The sequence below is a fragment of the Mercenaria mercenaria genome, chromosome 16, assembly GCF_021730395.1.
Source record: "Mercenaria mercenaria strain notata chromosome 16, MADL_Memer_1, whole genome shotgun sequence".
NCBI classification, from domain to species: Eukaryota; Metazoa; Mollusca; class Bivalvia; order Venerida; family Veneridae; genus Mercenaria; species Mercenaria mercenaria.
The window spans coordinates 15,301,631-15,313,474 of NC_069376.1; the positions used below are offsets into that span (position 1 = coordinate 15,301,631).

General features: G+C 35.8%; 1 protein-coding gene across 1 annotated transcript; it reads left to right on the top strand.

Moving 5' to 3' along the window:
• The first annotated feature begins 1,532 nt into the window (after positions 1 to 1,532).
• On the top strand, positions 1,533 to 5,840 carry LOC128549832 (uncharacterized). The gene is made up of 3 exons (XM_053527500.1): positions 1,533 to 1,857; positions 3,884 to 4,303; positions 5,422 to 5,840. Exons 1-3 carry the CDS (start codon positions 1,626 to 1,628, stop codon positions 5,724 to 5,726), a joined length of 957 nt encoding a protein of 318 aa, XP_053383475.1. The 5' UTR covers positions 1,533 to 1,625; the 3' UTR covers positions 5,727 to 5,840.
• The last annotated feature ends 6,004 nt before the right edge of the window (positions 5,841 to 11,844 follow it).

The following is an 11,844-nucleotide window of genomic DNA, read 5'->3' on the forward strand; positions in this document are numbered from 1 at the left end:
GCTTTTTTCATAGACATTGCAAAATTACCTCTTTCAGGCTAAGATAATTGTGCTAACAAACCACTCGAAATGTGAATATGATTTCCAAAGGAATAGTATTTCATACATATGAGCCGTGCCATGGGAGAACCAACATAGTGGCTTTGCGCACAACATGGATCCAGGCCAGCCTGCGCATCCGCGCCGTCTGGTCAGTATCCATGCTGTTCGCTAACTTTTTTTCTAATTGCAATAGGCTTTGAAAGCGAACAGCATGGATTCTGACCAGACTGCACGGATGCGCAGGCTGGTCTTGATCCATGCTTGTCGCAAAGTCACCTTGTTGGTTTTCTCATTGCGCGGCTCATATACTGGAGCCCATCTGTACTGACACACCAACGTAAACATGTTATCATAAAGGTAGTTCTGCACTTTCGGATCAATTTGTTCTTACTACGTAGAATTTTATTACACCTTGATTTTTCAGAACTTCAGAATATACCTTCGGCAAATATAAACGATAGGGTCGTGTGGTTGAGTGTTTTTGCTAAGACTAAATCGAAAATGTTAGACCACACACAAGTTTTCATAATGGGCGTCTATGGGAAAAATTACAATTCTGATATGAATAAACACATGACCTATAATATGGTGAAATGAAATCTATACGTTCATGTGTTTGTTTTAAATATCATATTTCATCTTTAGAAATACTCATAAGATGCTATTTATTCAAAAGACGATTTTCATTTTCCGTATATCGAGTCCAGGCTTTATTTTATGTTATCCGAATGAATGGCGTTACACCATTGCTTCAGGTAAGCATGTTCCAACTGACGTTTGGTCTTTGTATGGAAAGCAGATATAATTTATTACAAAAATCATCTTCCATCAGATATGTGCGACGTATGGTTCGTTATTAACCATATAAAATAAGAATTAAACTCATTGACGTTAAATGTGTTATTAATTTAGCCGCGCCATGAGAAAACCAAGATAGTGCCTTTGTGACCAGTATGGATCCAGACCAGCCTGTGCATCCGCGCAGTCTGGTCATGATCCATGCTGTTCGCTAACGGTTTCCCTAAGCATGGAACCTGACTAGACTGCGTGGATGTTCAGGCTGGTCTGGATCCATGCTTGTCGCAAACGCACTATGTTGGTTCAGTTTCCCATGGCGCGGCTCAATTACTTTTTGAAAATGGATGCTTCCTTTTCCCTACATCTCCAGCACATTTTTTACATACATAAAAATACACTCAAACATAAAAATGTAACGAAAGGACCCACCTTGATCAAACAAACTCTAATACAAAAGATTATTATAAATGCGTTTTTTGTGATATACATCTCTTTAATGATATGCATCCTTTTAGTTTTACAGTCATTTATATGGTAATCAGCATGGAGGGAAAAAATACTGTTTTAGAAACGGGAAAATTCGTGGCCTTGATTTAATCATTGACCTGTTTAGTCTCACAGTCGTTTAGGTATATTCAGCATCTACTTTTTTACTTCTTTAGAAACAGCGGCATCTGTTACCTTACTTGTAGTGTAAGCAAAGTTTATATTAAGCCTTTCTTCACATTTGTCAAATACTTTTACATGCTGTATCCGGTCCGTTAATTTTGTTTCTGTAGACAATTATGAACTATTTCTCTCTTGACCTTGTTCTGTTAGTATTTGCGGTTTATAACACTGCTTCATGTACTGGATTTATTTTTGACGTTAGAACAGATTGTCTATTGACGTCTTGGAGTTCCTGGGCGGAAGTTCCTGGTCTTGATGTGCACGTTCATGAACGTGGAATTCTCCGGCATGAAAACAAAGGCGGTATCCCATGCCCTCCTAGAGAAACAATGAGAGAAGTCAGAGCAGGTAAACAAAGTTTATACCGACACAATTTTAACCCCAACTACGGCGTGTATTTCATAAATAGATACAAACTGACAGAAATCAAAACTCTTTTCTACTTTTCCGTATTTTGCTTGTGCAGAGGCAACTTTCATTAGCACTCGTGATTCGGTAAGTAAATAAGTCTTTTTCTCCAATGAGTCTACTATTATTTCTACGTTTCTAGTCTTAACGTGCCTTGCAGCGGCCGAAGAACATCTCCCCGTACTTTGCCTTAGTATTATTATATAATTTATGCTGGACCTTTTGGATCACGGAAAACATTCATTTTTGTTTTACCAGAATTCCATTTAGCCGGTGCTAGTGGGTGTGAGGGGTGCTGTACATTCCAGTACCTCTCATGATGAACAGACTCCGTCAAACCGAGTTTGCTATTATATTGGTTGCGTTCAACGCGTCCAAATGTTCTTATTACGGATTTTATTATATTTATCATTATATAGATTGAAATAAAACAATAAATAAGCGGATAAAAAGGTATACGAGCCGTGCCATGAGAGTGGGTTTGCGATCCGCGCAGTCTGGTCAGGATCCATGATGTTCGCTTTCGAAGCCTGTTGCAATTAGAGAAACCATTAGCGAACAGCGTAGATCCTGACCAGACTGCGAGGATGCGCAGGCTGGTCTGGATCCATGCTGGTCGCAAATCCACTATGTTGGTTTACCCATGGCGTGGCTCAATTATAACAAAACGGTCATTATTACATTAGCACGATTTGGAATGTATTCATCTTAAATTGTACCAAGGCGGATCACATGTAGAGCTTTACTGAACTTTGAAAAATCTACTACAGCCGAATAAAACATTAAAGATCAAACTACTGTTGATAAACCTATTGCCTTTATATTGAACTGATACGGATAAATAAGAAACCTGGTAGTTTCTTTTCAAATAGAAAAGATTTTCTTGTAATTTTTCTGATAAACGCAAACCTTAAAATTCGCATCTATTGGATGCACTTACACATTCGGGGTAGTACAATAAACTGACTAAAGGTTAGGGTATGTTTACAGTGTACATTCAGTGCGTGCGTACGTTACATGTGCGAGAATTAATGCCTTCCTACTGATAAACGCCAAATACCCTGTGCTCGTTATGATGAATGACAGAAGCTTTCGGATGTGCTTTTAAAATATACCAAATATTTTATAATAAAAGTTGGGATATTCTTTAAAAGGTTTAGAATGTCTGAGGTGTATATTCGGTGTTTGCGATGAGATTATGGGCGAGAAATATCAACGCAGGGACTCTTCCCCTTCCCCCCCCCCCCTCCACCCCTCCTTCTCTCTTTTTTCTTAAATCAAATATTACTTCTTCATTGTATTTTTCATTATTTTTGTTTTTCTTCTTCCTCTTTTTCATTTTAGAACTTCATTATAAAATAAAATGTTCTTTTATTTCATGTAAATGCGACGAAAATACAAAGAAAATAATGCTCATTTTGTTACTAGCAGTATGACATCTGGGAAGGGCCAACCCGCTAATGTTGTTAAAACTTGTGGCCCAACCCTTTTGCTTTTTTATGTAATCTATGCATTTGTAATATTCTTACATTTACTTCGTTTTTTTGTATGCATGCCTTGTAAATTTGTATTGTATTTGTATGGAAAGCAATAAAATATGATTAAACTAAAGGGTTTAGAATACCTCCTGAAAGAGTTACTTATGGTCGTTAAAATTAAGCTAGCAAATTTCTATGAATATCATGGTACTTGTTTGACAAAAGCAACCATATTAAACTAAGTATTCTTTTTTTTTTGCTTCTTTCTTTTTTTTTTTTTTTTTTTTTGTTGTTGTTGTTGTTATTTGTTAGCGCATTGTTATTGAAAGCAAACGCATACAATCATATATAGTATGAATGATTTAACTGACCACTTGAAGATATATTTTATAGAGTAGCGTTACATAGTATATATCGTGTCAAAATTTAAAAAAGGCAAATATGGCTATTGAGGTTAGTTAACTGATAATTTCTAATTTTTTATAAAGACGACATCATGAAGCGTTGGGACAGTCCCGAACATATACAAGACACCGCAAGATCGTTATCAGAGAATTTCATTCGGAGAAATCCGAAGCCTGACAATCCAACAGAGCCTGGCCATATTCGTGATCTTTTGATTGTCCTCGACTCCGTGGAAAGTCTTGACGATGAAGCGTTCAACAGTACAAAACAAAACTTAGCAGAGCTTCTAGGAATGTTCTGTCCCGACCCAGACCCGTTTGCCAAACTGTACAACCACGCTGTGTTGATTGGTGTCTCTAATTCTCACGATGAAGTATTTGAGTTCAACAACTATGACGGTATTGCGGCTGTAAAGGATGCGATTCTGCAAGTGCATCGTGATTCAAATCGGTCATGCATGAAAAGCAATCTTGATGCGGCTTTTACGATGCTTACACAGACAGGTATAATGTTGATTAAGTAAAAATAGAGCCGCGCCATGAGAAACCCAACATAGTGCAAGACCAGCCTGCGCTTCCGCGCAGTCTGATCAGGATCTATGCTGTTCGCTCTCAAACCCATTGCAATTAAAGAAACCGTTAGCGAACATCATGGATCCTGGCCAGACTGTGCGGATGCACAGGATGTACTGGATCCTTGCTGGTCGCAAACGCACTATGTTGGTTTTTTTTTCATGGCGCGGCTCAATTTTGATCTATTCTCTCTTGTTCACTGATATCCCAAATGCTTCTAGGGTGATTGTTATTAAGTAACATAATCCGTATTACATTTTTAAAAACAACATCTTGACTCTTTTGGAATCCAAGTTATTCAATTCCCTGAAGTATATACTAACACATAACACCTACTTGAATCTGTTAAAACAGCTATATATGAGCCGCGCCATGGGAAAACCAACATAGTGGTTTTGCGATCAGCATGGATCTGATAAGTGTAAGGACCAACGGAGAATTAATTATTTAGTCTGGTAATAATCACTCTCTTTCCACGGAGAAATATGACAGAGGAAGTTTGCTGCCGAAAATCTCGAAGCTAAATTACCCGTCAGTTTTAACTTGTTTATAAATGACTTTGGTTTATAAGTGGTTTTCTTTCAATAGCGGATTCTATGTGTAACATTTATACATCTTTTCTGTCATATAAAACCACCTTTTACTATGATGAAGTCTAAGAGATAAACATGTAGACATTTAGTAAAATCAACCGAACACATTTTCCTGGGTAATTCAAATGTTCTATTCTGTCTTTTCAGAATTTTAAAAAGCAATTGACCGTTGCTTCATATACTGTAAAACACACATTTTCGCTGGGTTAAAAAATTTCGCGAATTTGAAATTTTGCGTATCTTCGCGAGGTTTAATATTCGCGAAATTGTAAAAATAGTATCATATTCGAATTAGAATTATGCTAATGGTGAATACCGTTATACGCGAGGATAAATTTTCACAAGATGTAGGGCCTCGCGAATATAGCGAAAGTAAAACCCTCACGAAAATTTCTTATTTTACAGTAGTGCATTAAACCAGATTCAACACTAGATCTTTTTTTATTTATTTTACAGGGATACGATCCGACATTCTAGTAGATAAAGATGTCTTGATACTGACAGATGGTTACTCTAACTGTAGCGGAGATGTTTTGGCATCTGCGTTAAGACTTCGTGGAATAGCCAGAGTGTTTTCCCTTCTGATTGGTTCGTTTTCATCGAACGGATTCAATGATGTCCTGAACTACGTAACAACACCAGTACCGGAACATCTTTTTATAGTGAAAACACAACAGGGATTTGATCAACTAATGACTACACTTGAATCACAGAACAATGCTTCATGCATGCCTTTTGATCTACCTTCAACCATGAAATAACTTACCTCCAACCTCACATTTTTTTAAAATAAAAATTCTTTTCAAACTGGTGCATACCATTATATATTTATGGTATGTAGATATGTTAATTCTTTCTTTTGGCTAATAAATATAACTGGGATTTTGTTTGTTAATTAACTACACTGGTCTTGTGTGTCTTCCTTCGATGTTTCTGTCAATTTTACACTGGATATTCACAAAATTTAGTCAGAATGATTGCCTTGATGAAATCTAGGTCAAGTTAGAATATGGGTCATCTGTGGTCAAAAACTAGGTTTAACATTACCGTAGTCACATAAAATAGGGTTATTATAACAGTAGCTTGATCTGGGATGCAGTATTCGGCTCGAGTGGATTTTGCCAGATCGGATCTCACGAAGCGCGCAATCGCCGAGTGTGATCCGACCTTGCAAAATCAACGAGAGCCGAATACAAAGTCCCAGATCTAGCTACTGTTATAATGACCCTTTTACTATATACCTTTACCATTTTGATTCTTGTTTTGTTCTTAAACGAAATCTTTAATGTTTATCGATATTAAATGGAACTTTGTGATGTTTTTATGTGCGCTATTTATAAAAAAGTGTCTGGTCATGCATATTAATGAAAATAGTCCGGCAGCATACAATACGGAAGGTACAATACGGAATTTAAAAGGTACAATACGGAATTTGTGTCTGTCTGTTCATATTTAATTGTGAAATACAAGCCGATTTTTTACAGAATTTATATAGGTATATAATAAACAAGTTTATAATATACGGATATAAGTTCTGTCAAACACACGTCTTGTATTTTACAATTATATTAATTAAGAACAAGTAAAAAATCCGTATTGTACCTTTTGTATTGCATGTTGCCGGACTACTTCCATTTAATATGCATGACCTGACACATTTTTCTAAAAATATTGCCCATAAAACCATACCAAGCTCTATCTTAACATTGATAAACTTCATAACATCCATGTTAAAACTACAAATAAAAAACGGAGGTTTATAATTATAAAAGAATCATTATAACAGTAGCTAGTTCTGCGATTTTGTATTCGACGTTCATGGATTTTGCCAGGTCGGATAACACACGGCGCTTGTGCTCGCCTTGTATTACCCAACCTGGCGAAATTCCGTCGAGCAAAATACAATATCATGATCAATCTACTATTATAATAACCCCATTATATCATACAGACGTTTCACCTAAAATCAGCTGCGCTATTCACAATATGAATTAGTATTGCATGTTCTGTGCTTACCTCAGAAGTAAATAATGCAACAGGGTATGGTATTTGATGAGTAAAGGATAGTTTTGAATTTGCGTTTGTAAGCAAAGGATAGTTTTAATCCCAGGACTCAATGAACGAAACCATCGAAAACCAATATTAAATACTGAATGCATATATTCTTATCCAGCATCGGTCAAACCGATATCTACACATATCACAAAGGAATCAAAAGATGTATATAATACCAGCTTTCAATTTAGCTGCTTCTTTTTGACAAGATTATTTTACAATTACTTTTGATTTACAATTAATATTTACTCTACCCTCTAGCACAAATTTGGATTGACGTAGAAAATAATCCTTTTATTCCGGAAATTGAATTGTGCGTTCTATTGTTCAGAATAAACTTGAAATCAAGAGTTGTCACTATTAGTGACAAATACCCCCGAGCATTTATGCCAAGAATCTTTTAAATCCCTTCATCGATGGCAGAGTTATGGACTGGACAAGAAATGGACCATGCTAACCTTTAAACTGTAAATGTGACCTTGTTCTTAAGAGTTAGTGGTCTGGATCTTCCGTATGACACGTCGTCTCATTATGGGGAACAGTTATGCTAAGTAATTTCAAACTCCTTTGATGAATGGCAGAGTTATGAACTGGACACGAAACAGAATCTGGTAACATTTGACATCTGGATGTGACATTGACCTTAGAGCTAGGGTTCAAGGTCTTGTGTATGACACATCGTCTCATTATGATAAGCATTTATGCCAAGTTATTTCTAAAGCCCTTCGTAGATAGCAGAGTTAAGGACCGGACACGAAATAGACCTTGTTAATCTTTGACCTCTAGAGATGACCCAGACCTTGGAACTAGGAATTTGGGTCTTGCGCCTGACACATCGTCTCATTATGGTTAACATTTAGCGTTGTCAAGCGTGTCGCCATTTTAAGATCACATGGTTGTACCATCGCCAAGTGATTTGCCTGAAGGCAAGGGTGATTGCGGAGATTGACCCGAAGTAACGGAAGTCAGACGGAATGATAACGGTCATCCATCCATCCATCCAGATTCAGCTCAAATTTGCACTAAAAGTAAATTACTATGAGACGCTTTTCCTACCGTCATTATTTTCGTCACAAACTTTTAAGATATACATTAGTATTTTTAAGTTTGTCATTTGCAGATACGCCTGTACAAGCATTTTGAGCAATTTTTACCTCAAACTTTAGTGTTCTGAAACCGGAGTTTGCGCGTTTTTATCATAAAAGCAACGAAAACGGCAGTCTGAAAATATCACATGATGAATAAGTATACATGTATGCAATACATCAGCTTTATACTTCCCTGGTATTTCTCGAAATAAGATTTTTATGATTTGTTTCGCACTGGTATCAACGCAAATTCGTGGCATTTTCAAGGTGCTACTTGACTGCTCGAACCTGGATAAGAAAAATGACCATTGACCTGAATTGTTATTTTGTGACATATAGACGAGTTTTTTTAATTCAGTATCTAATCTCTGGAATTAGTTTCTAATATCATTCTTAAAAAAATCTACCGGTAGGTAAATTCAATGGCCTGTTTTGTTCCCTGGTACAGTGGATGATGCCTGTGATAAAATTTAAAGTACACGTCATTATTTTCATTCCCATATCTGGTTGATTTTTTGTTTCGTTCCCACAAAATAATAGCACTGTTTATGAGAGGTAATAAAAGGAGCAACACCCATAACGCCACAGGCCACTCCTTTAGCTTTCAGCGAGGGTTAAAAAAATTGTAAAGAAACAAAACTTTGTCAATGACCTAGGTTGCTTTATAAAGTTAAGTTAAGTATCTTTTCTAAAAATGCCTGATAGTTGTAGAGAACGGTTAAATGAGTGATCTTGTCACAATTACATGAATGAAAATGCTGATTGCCATAAAGTTCTAGACAAATTAACTCACGGACACAAGGTTCCCGTGTAATGAAATATTTATAGAATACAATAGTCATTACTACTAGTATGTATTCGATCCATGCAGTTACCAGATTCATACGTAGAAAATTCTGACTCAAACTCTCCAAATTGCACTCTATATTGTGAATATTAAGATCGACTTCGGGATTGAAAATTGAAATTTATTCCCTAAAGTGCAGTTTATGACAAGTCTGCTGGTATAATATGGTGATAGAGTAAAATAAAATATTGCCTTGTGTTCTAAAATTTATACAGGCTTTGATTTTGTACAGATTACTTCCCGCCTTCAGCAGTGCACGATTGGACGTATAATTTTTTTCAGGTACTGTTTTGTAATGGTCTTTAAATCACTATAGCAACTCAAATATGTATTTTGTCTTTTGGAAGTTTTCGGCACACACAGTGTGTGAGACAACTATATTACAAGGACACAGATCAAAACGAATGAACTCAGAGTAGCCGCGTTTTACAAATGCAGAGCAAAACCGAACATTAGTGTATTTATTTACGTGTTCATTACGGATACCGGTGTGTTCACATAAGTCGTAGAAAAGTTGTACAAATATAGGAACACGAGTGGCACCGACTATAAATAGTTTGAATTATATTTATAAAGCCAACTCATATGTGAATCCCATGCACTCGTAACTATAATAAACAAACTAGTCTGTGTTTGTTCACATAAGATAACTCCTGCGGCTAATCAAATTTTATGTAGTTATGTCCCTTTTTAAAAAAAAATGGAGATAATCAGGGCCAAGAAAGATCGGTCTGAATATATAAGAATATCAAATGGAAAAAGTTCAAAAAAGGATTATCTAGTCCTTAGCCAGACTACCTACAGACATGGCAATGTAAATATAAATTTGATTATCGGTATCTCGAATTCCGTATCTAAGAGAGATAATCGGAATTCGACTTAAAAATTATGCTTGGTACAGGTGTTTGCCGTATCTTCATAATTATAGATGTATATGTTAACATGTCATATGCAGTCCATATACATTTTGAGAGTACTAAGCCTCTTGGGACACATTTTCTTCGTAGCTCTCATTTATGAAATATTTGCAACTAAGGGCCACGCCTATATGTAGACAAAAAAAGGTTTTTACTTAGACATATCGAAACGCAAATAAATAAGATACTGAAGGGACGACAGAAGTATCTCGAATATGACTATAACGGAGTAAAACTTTTTTATAATAAGAATGAATTTTGACGAAGCTTGACATTTAACAATGCTTACGAGATAATAAGAATTTCGAGGTACACGAGTTCGAGATACCGAGATCTTCATTTACAGTATACAAAATGAAACTCTAACGACTTCGAAGAAAAGAAATCATTTAAGAACCAAATAAGAAATCACATCACATTCAACATTCACAGCCCCCACCCCCGTCCCGCCCACTCCCCAACCCCGCAGCAGTATTCCTAAATTACTTTATCGTTAAGATATTCTGTCTCAGGTTTAATACATGGTGTCCGAAAAGTTGCAATTTCTCAGTAATAACGGTTGATTTCTGTTCTGCAACTGCAGATTTCTAATCAGACCCATGTAAGTCGTCACATTAGCGAAAAAGCATTTTCGACCAATACCGCATTTGGCTCCCAAATCTCATGCTTTGTTACATACATGTTAAAGCAATGCTGATGCCAACAAGACTTTTTTCAGTACAGTTATAGAGTAAACAGAATGAAAAGGAGTTTACTGATCTCTGCTTTTCTAGATGCTTTGGTTGGTAGTGTTTTCATCATCAGTTCTAAGTGTAGCAAAAGCATAATAATTATCGATAGTCAAATTTATTTTTTTTCATTTCTTTAAAATTTATTTCAGAAGTAAAAGCTGGGAGTTCGTACATTTTCCTGAAAAAGTTCCGAATGTTTTCGTTATGTAAAAAATAAAAATCTGTTATTTTCTGCGCTTTCGAAACCAAGCATTTATTACAGCATTTTTTATCATCATGTAACAACACTACTTATGATATAAGTAATTTGAGACGCTCCATGAGAAAACAAACATTATGGATTTGCGACCAGCAGATCCATACTGTTCAATTTCAAACCCTTTTGCAATTAGAGAAACCGTTAACGAACCGTTTTTCTACATTTTTAGGGGTATCGAATTTTTGATTTTTTGCGGAAAATATCTCATTTTATCTGTTATATTTGAAAAAGTCAGTTTTTTTTACCCGTTTCCTTCAGAGTCTGTATGAACTGAGGTGGGTCTATTTAAAGTCAAAAAGGACCAACCAAATATTAAAATATTTAAAAAAAAAATATTCATAATATCCGGAATAAATTAAACTTTAATTTGTGGGGTATTGAATTTTTGATTTCCAAATAGAACTTTTTCTATTTAAGTTTAAGTATTTTTTCCTTCTTTGTTTATATAGGCAAATTTATCGATTTTCCAATAGATCGATGTTACTAAAAGTTGGTAAGGAGTATGGATCCTACCCAGACTGCGTGGATGCGCAGGCTGGTCTGGATCCATGCTGGTCGCAAAATGCACTATGTTGATTTTCTCGTGGTGCGGCTCATTTGGTTTCAAACCTTGATGTAAATCCCTGTGGCATTCCTCATCAGTAAACTAGCCAGTACGTCTGTCTGCTATAAAATTGGTAGTTTTCCTACTTCCTCAGAAACATATTAGACTTACGGAGACAAAAAAAAATAGCCTAAATTCTGTCTAATGACTAGAAATAGAACCCATAAAAAAGGATATTAGAATATCGTTATAAAATTATTACCTGTTTTGCATAACACATTATTTTCACATCAAATGATGTGGAATAACGACATTGTGCTCATTAAAAGTTAACGCTAAATGTTTGACGAATTTATACGGTCTTTGAATGTGGTTTGTCCTGTTAGACTACTGTCCTTGAATTTATGTAATTTAATGCATCTTTTGAAAATGCAGTTA

Bases quoted from the DNA above. Each gene is read 5' to 3' on its own strand.
- LOC128549832 (XM_053527500.1), top strand. From the start codon at position 1,626: ATGAACTATTTCTCTCTTGACCTTGTTCTGTTAGTATTTGCGGTTTAT. The intron at 1,858-3,883 runs GTAAACAAAGTT...TTTTTTATAAAG, and splicing joins AATGAGAGAAGTCAGAGCAG to ACGACATCATGAAGCGTTGG. The intron at 4,304-5,421 runs GTATAATGTTGA...TTTATTTTACAG, and splicing joins TACGATGCTTACACAGACAG to GGATACGATCCGACATTCTA.